Source organism: Sarcophilus harrisii, chromosome 6 (genome assembly GCF_902635505.1).
Source record: "Sarcophilus harrisii chromosome 6, mSarHar1.11, whole genome shotgun sequence".
Taxonomy (NCBI): domain Eukaryota; kingdom Metazoa; phylum Chordata; class Mammalia; order Dasyuromorphia; family Dasyuridae; genus Sarcophilus; species Sarcophilus harrisii.
In genome coordinates this window covers 36,806,560-36,824,719 of record NC_045431.1, presented here as the reverse complement: position 1 = coordinate 36,824,719, position 18,160 = coordinate 36,806,560, and the positions used below count along the sequence as shown (strand labels likewise).

The 18,160-nt window shown below is 40.0% G+C and overlaps 1 protein-coding gene across 2 annotated transcripts in view; it reads left to right on the top strand.

The window, feature by feature from the left end:
• SCFD2 (sec1 family domain containing 2) overlaps positions 1 to 16,439 on the top strand; it is a 386,919-nt gene extending 370,480 nt beyond the window's left edge. The window contains exons 8-10 of one of the 2 annotated variants that reach the window (XR_004230411.1): positions 3,223 to 3,342; positions 15,724 to 15,854; positions 16,081 to 16,439. Coding sequence is in view for 1 of the 2 variants with exons in the window: in XM_031943952.1 (XP_031799812.1) it covers positions 3,223 to 3,342; positions 16,081 to 16,173 (213 nt within the window). In the remaining variant the exon portion in view is untranslated. The remainder of the gene's footprint in view (positions 1 to 3,222; positions 3,343 to 15,723; positions 15,855 to 16,080) is intronic. The other variant, XM_031943952.1, reaches the window with a different exon arrangement.
• Positions 16,440 to 18,160: the final 1,721 nt, after the last annotated feature.

The window sequence follows — 18,160 nt, the reverse complement described above, 5'->3', positions numbered from 1 at the left end:
GGCCTGAAGGCTTCAAAGGTTGGGCTCACAATGGCCAAGGGAAGCAGACTCCTCCAACCTGAAATATGATGTCTTAATGTGACAAATGGTAAAATCAAGGCGTGAGAGAGAAATAGAGTGAGGGGATGCTGATTTACTCTCTTAATCCATCTCATGCACAATTGATAGTTATGATACTTACATTTATGTACTTATTTGATTTGTCTGCTTCTTGACAAAGTCCCCCATCGAACTCATCAGATATTTAGTTGTTTGTAAGGAACATATTTTTATTATAAGAGAGAAAAACTTGACCTACAAGTCAATTTGCCGTGCTTCCAAAATGACCCCCAATGTGAAGAAGTGTACAAGGAAATGTCTCATATCGGAAAATGAATCTTGAAAGAACCAAGAATAGCAAATGTAAACATGAAGTAATTGAACCAGTTTATTTATAGAGAAACGAGCATTCCTTCCTTCTTCTCCACCCCCACCCCCCCGTGGTGTTTTCTCTGTTGTTATTCATTTCATTTCTGCCTTTTCATCTTGCACTATTGGCTGCAGAATCTCTTATAGAAAGCATATGTCCTTGGGAACATACTGTACCACTAAGAGACCATGAGACTGTCAGAATCCATGGACCAGCATGAGTTGGAAAATAGCTAATTCTTGTGAGGCAAAAGGACGGATGCCAGGAGTTCCGCCTTTACTTCTAGGCAGAATCATGTGCAAACCGCTCCTAACCAGGAATTTGTTCCTAGACATCTCCAAGCAAGTAGATTCCATATTTGGCCTGTAGAACCTATCCCAGAGTTTTCCACACTCCCGATGTTAAAAAGTTCTTAGGAATTCTTTATTCATTTCTTCCTTAGCTGTCTCTTTTTAATTAAATTTAATAAAAAAATTTTGTTTACATTTTAAATTCTTCTTTCCTGCACTAAAGAAGGCTAAGATTTGATACTGTTATGTTTGTATGTGTATGCAAAACCATGCTAGATATATTTCTATTTCAGTTTTTTCTCTGAAGACAGACGGCATCTTCCTTCAAAAGTCCTTTGTAGATGATTTGAGTATTTTTAATACTCAGAGTTACTTAGTCATTCAGTTATTCTTTGAACAATGTTGCTGTTACTGTATATAATATTCTCTTGGTTCTGCATGTTTCCTTCTTTATTTCATGTAAGCCTTTCCATATTTTTTTTTCTCTAAAAGCAACTGCTCAACATTTCTTACAGCATAGTAGTATTCTATCACAATCACATACCATAATTTGTTTAGCCACTCCCCATTTGATGGAGATCATCTCAATTTCCAGTTCTTTTTCTTGGGTTTCCTTATATTTTGTCTCACAAAGCTCAAGTTGTTATATACCTGATCTAGGATTTAAAAAAAAAAAAAAAAAGTTTTATTGATGCTTTGGATTTATTTTTCTTCCTTCCTTCCTTCCTATTTTTCTTCCTTTCTTCTTTCTTTCCTTGTTCTTTTTTTCTTTCTCTCTTTCTCTTTTTCCTTTCTTTCTTTTCTTTTCTCCTCCTTTATTTCTTGCTGGCTTGCTTTCTTATTTTTGTTTTTTAACTTCATTGTCAGTTTAACAGGTTTGCAGTAAAATATTGGAGTTGTTTTAATTTGGATTTCTTTCATTCGCAATTAATGTGAAATATAGTGAACATATGTTGTAAGTCTCAGCTATGGAGTATTAGACATATTTAGTAGAAGGAAGTAGTTGTTTGTCAGGTCTTCTAAAAGGAGAAAGAACATAGTAAGGGGAAAATGGACACAGAAAAAGTAAACTACTTTATTTTAGCTAGTTGTCCCAGACTTCTTAAGCATCCCTTTCTCTATTCTGTGAAACTCTTCCTTCCAAGATATATGTCAGACAGAGCAGACAGAACAGGAACAATTTAGACAACGAACACAATAATGTAAAGGAGTGTCTTTCTAAAAGACTTCACAGATTTAATGCATATTTCCCGTTTCCAGGCAGAGAGGTAGAAAATGAAGGTGGGCATTTTCAGACAAATTTGTTGAATTGTTTTGTTTTTGACTATGCTTATTTGTTACAAGGGAGGGCTTTTAGGACAGGAGCAGTAAGGAATTGTTGTTTAGTGATAGAAATATGAAAGGAAAGAAAAAAAAGAAAGAAGCATTGATTAAATTTTTTAATAAATAAAAAAATCTCCAAAAAGAAATTCAGAAGGAATAAAAAGGATAGTTTTGTTATTTCCATATTAAATCCAATGCACACATTTTTAAAAATTTCTTCAAATTGTGCATAAGTTTTCATTCTCATATAATTTTCTTGTATATTGAAATGATGAAGTTTGATGATGAAGTTCATTTTTAAAAATCAAATTAAAATTTTAATTCTTCTCCAGAAGTTTTTCCTTGTCTGCCAAGTCCTTCAGCTTACATATTTGGGTTTCTTGATATACTACTTAGTAGAAATTTACTTGTTTTTCCCTAAGATGAGTTTCTCGGAAGCGGATGCAATCATTTTTGCTCCACAGAGAAAACAAGCCTTTGAGAACTACTTGTTTTCAAGTAGAGTCACAGCATCATGGATTTTTGAGCTGGCAGGAATAGTTCAGGGTTTCTGGTTGAATCCCCATATTTTACAGAGAAAGTTACTGAGACTCAGAAAGATTCAGTCTATTGTTCAAGCGCATACAGATTGTAAGTAGCAGAGACAAGATTCAAACAAATCCTGTTAATTAATACTATCATGTCACCTCTAGATACTCATTTTATTTATATATATGTAGGTATATGTATATACATATATATACATGTATGTATATGTGTAGATGTATGTGTGTATTTCCATACTCATATCATCTAACCTATGTCTAAACATATTAAGTCTTAAAAAAAAAAAAAAAAAGGTGGTGGGATGGGGTAGCGGAAAGATACTGTAATAAAGTAACATTAAACAAGTGGAATTTTGGTCTGATATTTATTTTTTACTTGCATGACTTTTTATCATCACTTAAACTCCCTGAGCCTCAGTTTCCTCATATGTTAAATGAGAGAGTTGAGCTACATGACCACGAGGGTTCTTTCCAGTTCTAAAACTGATTCCATAGCTGAAAATCTAGGAGCATGATGTCCTAACGCAAGATCTGTATTTGATCGCTAATGAGCCATATATTTTCAGTTGGGTTTTATGTAGCTCATTTGTAGCAACACTAACTGACATGCTGTCTGAGTGCTGACCCCATCCTTGCTATGGTGACTGTGTTACAGGTGAGCCGCCCTCATCCCGGTGACCATCCGCTCCTGATCCTCTTTGTGGTTGGTGGGGTGACAATCTCGGAGGCCAAGATGGTTAAAGACCTTGTTTCTTCCCTGAAACCTGGAACACAGGTACCGAGCCTGAAATAAGAGGAAATATGTGTACCTGGGTCAAGGATGGGAGAGTCTGGCTGTTCCCACAAGGGTGGGTCTGAGGCTTGGGGAGAGATAGCATCAGAGGAGATGATTTATAGAAAGAACTTTGAAAATTGTGAAGCACTGTGTAAATGTCAGATACTACTATTACTACAACTATTATTACTCCTACTCCTACTCCTATTATTACTACTACTACTATTACTTGTATACTCCTACTCCTATTATTATTACTCTTACTACTAGTACTATTACTCCTCCTCCTACCACTACTATTACTCCCACTCCTATTACTGTTACTACTCAAACTACTACTACTCCTTCTATTCTCCTCCTCCTGCTACTACTATCATTACTCCTACTCCTATTGCTATTACTATTACTCCTACTCCTATTACTTTTATTTTATTACTACTGCTACTATTACTTCTACTATTATTACTATTGCTATTACTACTTCTACTTTTACTATTATTCCTATTACTCCTGCTAGTACTACTACTACTACCATTATTCCTACTTCTACTGCTATTACTACTCCTACTACCACTACTCCTACTATTATTATTCCTACTCCAATTAACTCCTCCTACTACTACTACTATTACTCCTACTCCTATTACTGTTACTACTCATACTACTCCTTCTCCTCCTACTACCATTACTCCTACTTCTACTGCTATTACTACTCCTACTCCTACTACCACAACTACTATTATTATTCCTACCGCTACTATTACTCCTATTCCTATTACTATTATTACTACTACCACTATTACTTCTAATGCTATTACTATTACTACTACTACTATTACTATTTTACTACTACTATTATTCCTAATCCTATTACTATTACTCTTCCTACTACTACTATTACTCCTACTTCTATTAATATTACTACTCATATTACTCCTACTCTTTCTACCTCCTCCTTCTCCCTACTACCATTGCTCCTTCTCCTATTGGTATTGCTCCTTCTCCTACTGCCATTACTCCTCCTACTACTACTATTACTATTACTATTATTACTACTCCTACTACTATTACTCCTACTTTCTTCTATTACTATTATTACTACTACTACTACTGTTACTTTTTCCTAGTGCCATGACCAATTTATTGCCTTTCTGGGAGCCAAAAACTTAGCCATTACAACACTAGAAAGGGTAAAAGTGAGATGGTATAGTGGATAGAAGGCAAGGGGCTTCAAGTCAAGAAGACTGGAGTTCAAATTTGCCTTCCAGCACTTACTGTTTGATCCTAAACAAGTCATTTTACCTCTGCCTCAATTTCCTTAACAGTAAAATGGTGTTTCTAATAATCCCTAGCTCCTAAGTTGTTGTGAGGATCAAATGAGATAATAATTATAAAATAGTGCACAGTGCCTGACACATAGTAGAAATATTAGCAAGTTATTATTATTATTATTAGGCATCAAGATGGTGTAGTGTATAGAGTACCTGGCCTAAAGTCAAAAAGACCTGTACTCAAAGCTGGCCTTAGACACTTACTAGCTGTGCAACCTGTTTACCTCAGTTTTCTCATCTGTAAAATGATCTGCTAAATAATTTGCGAAATAGCAAACTACTTCAGTATTTTTGCTCAGAAAACCCCAAATGGAGTCATGAAAAGTCAGACATGACTGTTTATCCTTGGCTACAGCCAAATAAACTCAAGAAATGATGGCTAAAGGATGTTAATATATCTATAAAGAAAAACATTAATGTTCATACATAAAGCTCTTAAAGCATTAAACAAATGCTAGCTATTAGCTAGCATTTTTTAAATTTTATTTTATTTTACAATGATTCCATAACATTTGCATCAAAATGAGTGCAACCTCCCTAAGACATTTATTCCAATTCTGCCATTTCTGGAAACAATTTTGAACCTCTTCTTTTGATATTACATTCAGAGCCCACTCATAAGTCATATACGAAAAGGTGATGGCTTCCTTTTGTTTTGTTTTGTTTTTTGCCAAAAAGGTTATTTCCTACTTTGATCACAACTCCCTGAATCCCAGAATTTGGCAATTCCCAAAGTCAATCCACCAACAGAGGGTCCTTCTTGATTTCCTTCAAGGCATAGTTGAAGGCCTACCACCTACATTAATCCCGTCTTGATATCCCCAATTACTAAAGTTTCTCCCCAACATTATATTTACATGGTACATATTTTCTTTATTCCTCTGTGTCCATTATTCCTACCAATTATGGCTTTAATCTGACCCAAGAAGTGGTCAGATAGCCTCTGCTGGAAGACCTCCATTGATGGGAAATTCACTGCTGCCTGAGGTAATCCATTCCTTTTTGGAAAGAGCTCTAATTATTATAAACTTTTCTTTTACAATAAACTGAAACTCTGTTGCATTCGCTGCAGAAAAATCCCTCTTGACAAGCCTTCCACTATTAGAAGCCAGAGGTCCCCATTCTACATCAACCTTCGCAGAAGCTCTGAGTTGGACTCAGAAGTCTTCTTGTCCAATATTTACATAAGTAATAATTTACTTCACACCATCCCTTAAGGGTGGACTTATAGACTCTGCTTTTAAGGACCCTCTGTGGGGGGGAAGCTCACTACCTCTTGAAATGTCTGTTCTATTTTTTAAAAGCAGCTCTAATTGTTTTGAAATTTTTCCTCGTTTCTACATGAACCCTATTTCTGTCTCTTCTGCCTATTTATTGCTGCTCGTTCTGACCTCCAGGGTCCAGGAGAACATCACTAAATGTCACTAATCATCTTCTCCAAATTCAGTGTATCCAAATCTTTCAATTTATGCTCACATTTCATGAGCATTTGCCTGGGACCCTGAACAAGTGATTTTTACCTTCCTCAGCCACCCTAGCATCTGCTTCCCATGGTGTTGGGAAGATCATGGCCCTTAGCCCTTAGCCCTATATAAATGCCAGCTGTGATTAGTGTCCCCTTCTGGACATGTCCCAGCTCGGCTGTGACCTTCCTAAATAGCAATGCTCAAAACTGATGGATACTGCAGCCGTGTTCTGATGGGGCAGTGGGAGGATTACTTCCATCACCCAGGACACTGTGTATTCACAGGACTAAGATTTAATGGCTCGAGGCTTCTCCTGCCCTTGCACCCAGTTAAATTCTAGTTCTCCTTCAGGGCTTAGCCCAAGCTCTCACTCTCTAAAACCCCTCTGATCCATGAAGCTTTCTCCTTTCTCTTAACTCCAAATCCTGAGAAGTTTATAGCCGGTCACAGCTTCATGTGGAAAAGTAGGAATACAGGACACACGTCCTCTGAAATTTTTGTTCTTTCCTCTTCATTGTGGTGGCTACAAGGCTACTCAGCTTCCCTCGGAGTACCAAGATCCTCGGGTTCTATCATGTAAATAAATGAGATTTCCCCTTCCCTAGCTCTCCTAGGGAGACAAGAGCAAAAAGGCTTATGTGAAGCCTCTCACTTCTTCATCTCAGCCCCTAGTTTCTAAATTCCAGTCTTTCCCATGCAAATGTCCAGTCACTCCAAAAGCATTTATTTGATGCTTACTATATGCCAATGAATTATAAACAGTTAAGTACCTACTATATACCAGGCACTATGCTAACCTCTAGGGATTAAAAGGCAAAAGACACAGACCCTGCCCTCAAAGAGCTCATAATCTAATGAGGAAGATAAGAAGCAAATAAGTAAATAGAAACAAGCTATGGACCAAAAAAAAAAAAAAAAAAAAATTAATGGAGAGAAGGTACTAGAAGTAAGAGGGGTTGGCAAGGGCTTCCTGGAGAAGTGGGATTTTAATTGGGAGTGGAAGGAAGCCAAGGAGAGGACTGTGATGATGATGATGGAAAGCCTTCCAGGTGTGCTCTCTTAACATTCATCCCTGAAGTCCCCTCTGTCCCTATGCCGCCTCCTCTCTGGATAACTTCTCCCAGAGCTCCCATTTGAGGAAGGCACCCCCTTCTTCATCTCTCCCCATGCAGAACTTTGGACTTTTCCATATTTTTATTCACAGCACTTCGCTCAGTGCCAGGCACACAATAAGCATTTAATAACGGTTATCTAACTTTAATGTTCTCTGAGTGATCCCATAAATAGACTAGGTGGTTGCCAGCTCATATATCACATTCATATTTCTGTCACATACCTCACAATGCAAGGTATCGTACAGTCACTCAGTAAATTGTTCTGTTATTTATTACCTCATACAAAACAGAAATAAAAATGATAATTAAAATTTATGTAGTGCTTTAAGGTAAATATTACTTTATGTATATTATCTCATTTGATCCTCATTAACAACTTTTTGAGACAGGTGCTATTATTACTCCTCTCCCTTATCCCCCCATTTTACATAAATAAAAAACATGGCCAAGACCATACAGCTAATACCTGTCAGGCTGATGGCTCATGCTGGCCCAACTTCCACTCCATCGTGCTATCCACCATGCAATAGAATTAATTTACAAAAAAAAAAAAAAACAGTGATTTAGGCCCAGGGGAAGACAGAAAGTGAGATAGTTCCCTATGGGGTTTATAATCTAGTAAGGAGGATAAAATAATATACAAAGGACATAAGTGCATTAAGAAAGTGATAGGACCACACCCCAGAAAAAAAAAGTTATTGATAAGGAGCTATGAGATTCTGAAAAGGAAGAAATCCTTTCTGACAGATGGTCAAAGAAGGCATCGTGGAGGAAGTAGCATTTGAGCTGGGCCTTCAGGCCTGGATAAAATTTTCAACTAATGAAAAAATTAGCCTGATTATAGCAGAGCTTGTTGTTGGGGAATGATTGGTAAATAGGTTAGTGGGTAGAAGGAAACAGTTCATTTATACATTTGAATACCAAACAGAAATTAAAATTTGATAAAATAGTGATCAGAGAGGTACCACAAGCTGTTGAGTGGGGTGGTAGTGGACCTTTGATTGTACCAATTTCTACCCTTAAAATCACCTGCCATGTTCACAGCTAGTGGAGATTCTAACAAGGCTGGGCAAGTGAATACTGCATCATTAACCCAAATGCCTCAAATAACTATTTCTCTCCTCTCTGGCAGCACTCTTTTTGTTAAGAGTTCATTCAAGAGGCGATTAAACACCCAGTTTCTCTCCAATTAGCTTCTCACTTCCCTCCCTAATATGGTGAACCAAATTCTTGGCTACTCTTGAGAATAATTGAATTGTGATGTCCTGACAGATGAGCTAATCCAGTCCCTAAATACATTTAAATGCAGCCAAAAAGAATTGCACAGCATTTATGAGGAAGGGAAAGAGGTTTCCAACTATGCATGGCGCTTGGTTGGGAGCAACCTTTTTCTAAAGGTTGGACATTTGACAGCAAGGACAGAGAATCAAGAGTGACTTTGATCTGGGTTGACCTCAGTGGCAGGTCATCCGCTGAGATGGGCTCCCAAAGGATTTAGAGCTTAAATTATAGCTTTTAATGTCACTTGTCCTTTCTGTAAAAAAACACTCCATTAAGGAGTTAAAGGTCTCCGGAGAGAGTCCAAAAGCAGACAGCCTAAGAGAAAAATACTGAGCAGGTCATTTATTTCTGAGCCTTCCTCTCCACTCAGCCCCTCAAAGTTTTTGATAGAGTGACTTGGATTACCTAGGTTTCTACAAGGAAACCAAAAGACCATGTCACCTGTTTAGGATTATTCACTTTTCAAAGAGCCGGACATTCAGCTGCCCCAGCTTGGAGCTTCGCCTTTGCTTAAGCCTGAGATACATTTAGTCTTCAGCTGTTTAGAGCATAAAGAAAGCTGGGCTTGGGTGTCCAGTAATCCATGCAGGCCATATACAAAAACCACACTAGGTTCAGTGGCTGGCTGAACAAGATATTCATATGGGAGATTGGGGACATTTGTGCTTTTCAAAATGAAAAAGAAGCATTTTCAGACCCTAAGGCTGACTGAATAAGGAGGATGATTAGGATGATATACTACTATACTATAGTAGGATAATATATTATTCTCTTCACTTATACAAGCAAATAAAGTTGTTTTTTAAGGTACATTCAGAAATTAACTCACCTTTGTAAAAGTAGATGAGTATATAACATGAATTTTAAAATACAGAAACCTTCAAAAATCAAATGGGCTGACCCACTAGACAGCGGTCATTGTGGAGGCCATCCGGACTTTGAGGTGATAGAAAGGAAATGTATGTTCCTGATGAGAAATGGATTTGGGGGCTTTTTCCGATTCTAATGTTCAGTGTTGCTTTGGGTTTCCCAATAACTTTCTTCATTTGTTATCTGCCAAACCTATTAGAGCTAGTCACAATCTAAAACTTATTTGTGTTCTATAGTCTCTCTCCACTCATCTGTTAATGGATGTGCTGATCAGTAGCCAAAAGGAAAACAAAATGGCCAAAGGGAGAAAGAAGTAGAGAAGTTAAGAGTTGGGTTAATGATGGCCCACCCCCTCCCCCCTTCCCTGACTCATCTTCCACACTTGGCTGTAGATAAGAGAACAAATCTCTCAACTCCCTCCACTGCCTCCCACGCCCCATCCCTGGTGTCTTGGATGTAAATCGGGCGTATTTTCAGGCCTCCTTTGTTCCGGAGCTTAGCTGAGAGTTTCCATCCTGCAGTCTTCTGCCTCAGTACTCCCTCACCCCCTGGCAGACGGCCTCCCCTGCCAAGCATTCCTGGCAGAGCACACCTCACAGAGAATGGCATGGGTGGCTCCGGAAGCCCATGAATGGGAGGAGGGCACGGGCCCGACGTGCTCGGAGGAGCTGGTGGGGAGGAGACGGAAGGCAGCTGGAAAAGATGGAGGCAAGAAGTGGGTGGGCAAATTCTTTGTACTTTTAAGAAGTTGTACTTTATTTTTATAGTGGAATAGTTAGTCATCAACTCCTCCTTCAAGAGAGTTGTCCTAGAACCTTTATTATATCATCATCTCCTGTACTTAGCTTATTTCCACACTGAAAAGTCACTATCTGCCTTCACTCTCACCCCTAAACCTATCTTCCCTCACCCCTTTTAGACTTCCTTCTCTTCCTCCTTCTCCCCAAAGGGAAAAAATACATGGCTTATACATAGTAGGTGTTCCTCCCTTTCCTTCCCGCTTTCCTTATTCCCATCTTTTCCCTCCCTACTCACTCAGAGAAATATCTACAAATTTAGATCTGACTACCACCAGCTATTTTTAATATAGGAACCAGGAGGCCAGGATTAAAACTCATTCTAAACTTTAGGGATTTGAGGATATCGAATTTCGTATGGGAAAGGCAACAAGCTAGCAATATATATATATCTACAAACAAATTATAGAAGAAAAATGGGAAATAATCAACAGGAGAAAGGTGCTAGAATTCAGAGGGGTTGGAAATCGCTTCCTGTAGAAAGCACAACTTCATTTGGAGCTTGAAGGAAGCCAGGAGTCCAGTAGGTAGAAATGAGAAAAAAGAACCAGAGAAAATCAACAGTCTGCTGGTGTGGTAACCCATAAATCAAACTGAACAAGCAGGAACATCAAAGTAATTCTCCTATTATGATCTATTAGATTGTAAGCTACATTGCCTCTTGCTACATTGCCTCTCTTTCGATTTCCCCAAGCACACAACACATGGCTGTCACGGAGAAGGTGCTCATTCAGTGTTTATCGACTTAATTAATCAAGTCCTTCTAAGTGATATCACTGTCTTGGAATACTTATAATTTTATTATCGACAACTGCTGTGTGTTTGCAAAGGTGGAAGGAGAGGCAGAAGAGGTAGCCAAGACACTTGGTCCTGTCTTTTTAGGTGCTTTTATCGATCTAAGTTCTTTCCCTTAATATACAGGAGAATCTAAGGTAGTATCTTACAGGTGGTAAGTTTCAAAGAAGGAAAATAATTTTATCTAATTATCTAGGTTTGGAGGAGAAATAAGGAGCAGTCTGGCAGCTAGAATCATTAACATAAGCTGTTTTCTGAGGCCTCTAATCAAGATCAGATCCTATAGGATTCTCCAAAGGTAGAATATCTAACTTCCTTTTGAGATCAACAGTGAGGGATAGAGTCAGAGACAAGATGATCTGGCTGACTTCCAGTTCCTGCCTCTGCTTCCTGGATACATCCTCCAGGCAGACCAGGAAGGCTCAGCATGGTCAGAAGCCCTGCTCCAAAACTTGGTACTCCCAGCACGAAACAGCAGTTAGAACTAGAAGGGAATTCTGCAATTGTGTGCTCCAGCTTTTCCCCTTTTACAGGAAGGGGAAGAGAAAAGGAAAGAGGGAGAAAGAAAAGGAAGACAAAGTGTGTGAGTTTGTGTTGTGTGTGTGTGCTTGAGAGAAAAAGAGAGACAGAGATAGAATCAGAGATGGAGAGACAGAGAGAATCAGAGATGGAGAGACAGAGAGAGATAGAATCAGAGATGGAGGGACAGAGATGGAGAGAGAGACAGAGAGGGAGAGAAACAGAGATAGAATCAGAGATGGAGAGAGAGACAGAGAGATAGAATCAGAGATGGAGAGACAGAGATGGAGAGGAGAGAGAGTGTGTGAATATGTGTGTAATTGTGTATGTGACTGTAAAGGGAGAATGATTGTGTGTGTGTGTGAGAGGGCACACAGATGCCCACTTTCAGCAGGAGAGATACCCAAAGGGAGGGGGAAGCCTTGCCCCGCCTTCCTCAGCTTCTTTCGGGTAAGAAATCCTAGAGGTCCTGAAGGCAGAGCCCGCAGCCTTCATCCCCTCGTATTTTCTGCTGGGGGGCAGACATGGGAAGGCTCTGGCACCTGCCATCACAAGCGATAGCTTGGAGAAGGGGAAAACAAAGGGCACAATCCCACCGGTGGGCCAGGTGTGAGTGGGAGGACAGTGGGGATGTGACACACAAAGGCCTCTGGAGATAGTTGTCTTTGTCTCTGCTTTGGGAGCTGTTGGGAAAGAAGGCCGCGGGGGGTTGGGCCCCCATGCTCCCTCCCATAGGGCTTTTCTGCCCCCCTCTCCGGCCAGGACGTGCTCTTGCTGGAGGGGGGGGGTCCCACTCTGGCACTGGGCGCCTCTCCCCCATGTACCAGCTGTGTCATAAAACTCCAGGATGTAGTTGTCTGCAATCACCCAAGCTTGTTGACGCACAAATTATGGCTGCCCTGAGGCTGCAGAGGAACTCATGGCTTTGTCTCAGAGGCCCTTATTTCCATGTCTGAGAGCATGATCCACTTGAGTCAGATGTCTCCCCCTTTTTCCGCTTTCTCTTCCTTAAGTGGGATACAATGCTCTGATCCATGAGATGAGCACTGTGCCTTGCTCATTTATTCCAGAAGTGTTTACAGATGAGCAGGAAAGGGAAGGCTGAGCAGGGAAGATCCCTCTCCCTCCAGCCCCCAAGCTTCCCTGGCCCCTGGCCCCTGGCTCTGGGGCTGGGCTCCTATGTTCTACCTACACATACCCCTGATTTTGGTCACTGGGAAGGGCAACACCTCTCAAGGCAGTTAGCTGCCAGCCGGCCCCTTGCCACTGGCTTCTTTGTGGGTTCTGTGGATAGATTTCACAGGGGCAGGTCCATGAACTTGGATTGGGGGGGGGAGGGGCATATATACTTTTATTTTCACTAACTTCTGGTTAAAATTTAGCATTTCCTTTAATTATAAATTTAAAAGAAAATAAGAACAATTAAAAAACCATTATGGGGAAAGGTTCCTCTTATAGTCTTCCCCAGTGATTCTTGATGCAAAAAAGGTTAAGAATCTCTGGATCAAGCCATAGATTAGTATATTAGTGTGGGTTGAATCTGGGCTCAGACTTCGGGTCTACCCTCACTTTTTCAAAAACATTTCTAAATGTTTCAAATAGGTATGGCACTGTACTAGGAATTAAGGAGCCCACAAAAATAAATGGATAATAACTTGTGTCTCTGTGCTCTAAGGTTCATCCAATGCTTTCCTCATAACACCCCCCTATGAAGGGGAGGTCATATAATCACTATTCTCCCAAGTTTGTAGATGAGGAAACTAAGGTTTTTAGTGAGTGAGTAGCAAAGATGGGATCCAAATCCAGATCATCTGAGACTATATCATTGTTCTTTCCACTAAACCATACTGTCTCCTTCATGGGAGGTCTGGAACTTTATCAGTGACCTGTCTTCCCACTAATCAGACCCTTTATGGAAAAGATTATAGAGAATAAAAAGGGAAGGAAAAAGAGGGAAGAAAGGGAAAAGAGAAAGTCATATCTTTATCAGTTAACAGCAGCTTTTCAGAAACAATTTCCTTGGGTACAATTCAAGGACACCAGGCCAACAGTTTCCTTGAGAGTAGTGGGACGGGGGCCCTATGCATATGATGAAAGCCTGCAGGTCCATTTAATGAAAAGAATATTAGACTGAGAGGTCAAAGATCTGAATCTAAGTCATCATTTCCCTTCTATTTTCCTTATTTAGAAAATGTAGTAGTTGGATAAGGAGGGAAGGGGCTGCTTCTCTGACGAGAAGTGAGAAAAGGGGGAATTCTCAGCCTCACAGGGGAGAGACCTAGGCCCAGCTTGGCTTGAACAGCCTAAAGAGCCTTTTGCATTATGGGTTCTGTGTAACAGAAGGTCTCAATTCCATGGAAGGGGGGGAAGGTTTCAAGAGTTAGAATTACTCAACCCCAATCATACTTCTGCGCCTAAACAACATGGTGCTCATAAAACTTCGACTAAATTTTCAGTCAATTTCCCTTCCCAATAAGATGCCTTCATATATATTTTAGGGCCAGCATTTTCAAAGCCTAAAGCTGATGTGCTTTGACTATTTGGGTGAATTTGGCCATTGTGGCTAGAAAAAAATATATATATGTATGTGTGTGTGTGTATGTGTATATATATATATATGGAGAAGAGAGTGAGTTTGTACATATCTTGTATATTCTATATAGATATAAGACAGATATATAGAATATATTATTTATATGTGTGTGTGTGCACATGTGTGTGTGTGTATGTGTGTAGCTTTGCTTTTCTTCTTCCTTCCCTAAGCACCACCACCTCCAAAGCTACCAGTGGGGCTGAAATTCCACCAATCTGTTATGGACAGAGTTCTTAGAATTAATATTATGTTCTGGATTTTAGATTCTGGAGGCTAGAAACTGTCTGGAATCTGATATCTCCACAGAATCTCATACTGTACCACACAGACTGCGCAGGCCTTGTTGATAGGGAGGTTATATAAACTATGAAAAGAGAAATGTAATCCTTGAGCTGGGACTTTATATTATTCATAGAAGGACTTGGCATTTTTTTCTTGTATTTAGGATTTTTTTTTCTGTCTCAAAAATAGCAAGGATGATACCATATTGATTTTAAAAAGGCATTTTCTCTTTCGAAAGGAAGATAACCAGCTATTGTAGAGCCCATATTTTCCTCTGAAATCTATCTTACATAAAACCCAAGTTTTATGGTCTAAATTATCAATGTTACTTTCATAATATATTTTTACTTTGAAAGACCAGTTTTTTAAGAGTAAGGCCTATATTTAAACTAGAATGAGTAGATATTGCCAGTTATCTTTGGATTCCACTTCTAGGTTTTCTTTCTTCTCTGACCCAAATTAGGAGAATTCTTTCACTTTCTTTTTTTAAGTTTTATTGACATTTTCTTTTTTTACATCACAACTCCTAATAATAATAATGTAATAAAAAATCGATAGCATTTATTTAATATTTTAAAGTTTGCAGAGAGCTTTAGAAATATTTCATCTGATACAGCAAAAAAGGTAGGTACTTTTGTGTCCATTTTAGAAACTAAGGCAGGCAGCCTTGTTCTCTGTCAGTAGTGGTTCATCCTTTATTTCTGAAGAGGACTAACCACATTCAGGATAATGTCTTGACTTGACTCACAGCTACTAGATATTTGCATTTGGATTTGAATTTAGGACTTTGTGACTCAACTTTCAGGCTTTGTCCCTCATACCCCTAAGCTGTAGAAAGCCTCAGGGTCTCATAATAATTGACATTTATATGTCACTTTTGTTATTTAGTTGTGACTCCATTTAGGGTTTCTTGACAAAGATACTGGCTACCATCGCCCTCTGACCCTAGATTTAGAGCTGTCCAAGTCCATTTTACACACCCAATGCAGCAGATCTGGGATTTGAATCCATAGCCTCCAGCTCCAAAGCCAGCCCTTCCCAGTATACTAGACTTCCTCCTTTTTAGAGTAGATAAGCCCAGAGCAAAGATTACCATTGACCCAGTGCTTCCTTGGCTCTGCAAGGCCCTTTGTGCTCCAGGGATGAAGACCCAAACCAGAGGAAGGTTTGAGTTAGGAAGTGGAGGGGCCAGAACATCAGGAACCCCAGGCTTAAAAATGATCTGATCGACTGTGCGAAAGGGAGCAGCAATTCGTCTTTGGAGCCAGAGAGTGGTATTAGGAGGGAGCAATTCTAACTGAAAGCAAAATCACTTTCTGTCCAAATTCTCAGCAGTAGAGTTGCTATCTACTAAGTGTCCGAGTTCTGAGGGATGATGGGGAGTGATGAGCACAGATTCGGAGAGTCTGAGTTCAGATGGAGGATGGGGAGTAACGAGCACAGATTCTGAGATGAAGCACAAGGTAGCCATCATGCTACTCCCCCAAGCCATGAACCTCAGAAAATCTAAAAGTGGATTGTGTTCCATTCTTGAAACTTGGAAATGGGATCTGCCTGCCCCCCAAATCCCCCAGTCCATTAAAAAGTAATACCCCATGCCCTTTTTGTTTCTTTCACCTTGGCTAAGGCAGGATCGGATTTTCCCTCCCTAATTATATGTGGTGTTTCCCCACCCCCTCCTGTTCTTAGGTAATTGTGCTGTCCACGCGACTCCTGAACCCACTTAACATTCCGGAGCTGTTATTTGCAACGGATCGACTTCATCCAGACATTGGCATCTGAGCCAGCTCCATCTGCTAAGAAGATAAGACTTAGCCGGTCTGGAAAGACCTGCTCTATTGTCTGTCACCAGTTGAGATACGCTTCCCAAACTGAGCTGCCCTGTTACTAATTGTAGGAATAATTGAATCTTGCCTGAAGGCCCTGGATAATGGGGGGAGGGGGGAAAGAGGGGAGATAATTTGTTGTTGAGATTTTACTGGTTTAAAAATTTTGTTGTTGAGAATTGTACTGGTTTAAAAATTTTGTTGTTGAGATTTTACTGGTTTAAAAATTTTGTTGTTGAGATTTTACTGGTTTAAAAATTTTGTTGTTGAGAATTGTACTGGTTTAAAAATTTTGTTGTTGAGATTTTACTGGTTTAAAAATTTTGTTGTTGAGATTGCACTGGTTTAAAAATTTTGTTGTTGAGATTGTACTGGTTTAAAAAAAAATTTTTAAAATTAAAAAAAAAAAAATAAAGGTGTCAAGCTGTCATTCATTCGCCTCCCACATGATTAGTGATATTTCCCAGTTTCTTCTGTGCTATCTGGTGATTAGACTTGCCGGCTCGTTAATCCTAAAGAAATACTTGTTGGCAGACTTATTAGATAAATTACATTTTTTCCTTATTTGCAGCTAGTCAATACTGCCGATGGGTAAAGCTGGCTATCTGCATTTGGGAATAAGGGAGAGAAGCAGGTTTGTTGTTCTTTGAGATTGCAAAACAACTGTAACCAGGACCTTTGCAGTCAGAGACTGGGGACCGTCTGAAAGTCTGGAGGAAAGAGGTAGAGGGGATTAGCAAGCAGGGCTGTTGTGTTCTAGCCAGAGAAGTTCTAGGGAAGCTAGGAACTGGCCCTCCTGAAGTCTTTGAGATCTTCCTGGAGGGGCAGAGCAGCCATTCCACACCGGGAAGGCAATTCAGAATGATAGGGACTGGCTTAGAGAGTCGCATCCCGGTGCTTCCCCTCAGCTCTAGGAGAAGGCTGAGCCAGAAAATAATTGGTCCCCACAGGCATGTGCTAGAGCCCCCCATTCCCCCTTTGAAGTTCTCTTCTGCCTGATTTTGCTCATCCTAATCTGTATGACCGAAATGTAAAGCTTCTGTTTCTGAATATCTAACCTTTCATCAGAAGCTGGGAACCTAAACCCAATGGATGAAGGGGTAATGTAAGAGTCCCCGAAAAGCAAACCGGTGCTCTGGAGCCGGCACGATTGGAGATGGGAAAACCTCATCTGATTTGATTCCATAGTTAATGGCAAACCTGGGTTAGCCCCAAAAGATGTTTGCACTGATTGATAAAGCTGGAACAATACCTCTTGTGAATTGATGTACAGGCCGTGGCAATAAAATGAAACCAAACAAACTCCCAAGCAGGTTGCAGCCTTAATTGGCTGAAGGGCCCCAGAAGGCACTGGACAAGCCAGTCAAGCCGGCTTCCAGAGCAGGTCGTTAGCTTGGGCTTGGGAATCCTCCCAGGGTGTGGAAGAGGAGGTCTGGATTTCTCTCTGACAGCACTTCTCATCCTCCGACATGGGCTTTCCACTTCTGGGCTTGGGGTTGGATGGTCTAACCGCCTTCTTGGGGGCAGGAACTGTTTGAGTTTTGCCTTTGTAGCTCTGCCATTTTTCCAATTCAAATCACTTCAATTTACCAGCACTTATTAAGGAAGGAAACAAGCATTTATGTACCAAGCACTGTGCTAAGCACTTTACATATATTATCTCCTTACAACACTGGGAGGTAGGTGCTATTATTATCCACATTCTCAGTTAAAGAAACTGAGGCAACAGGTCACAAAAATAAGTCTGAGGCTAGATTTAAATTTAAATCTGACTGCTTTTCACTTTTGTCACTTAGCTTCCCCAGGAAGATTTGAACATACTTTCTATGTCCTAGGCCCTGAGCCAAAGACACAAAAATGCAGTTGCTGCCCTAGAGTTTACACTCTATTGGGGAAAATAGCACATTGAAATAGATTTTTAAAATATTATTTGAGAAGGAAAG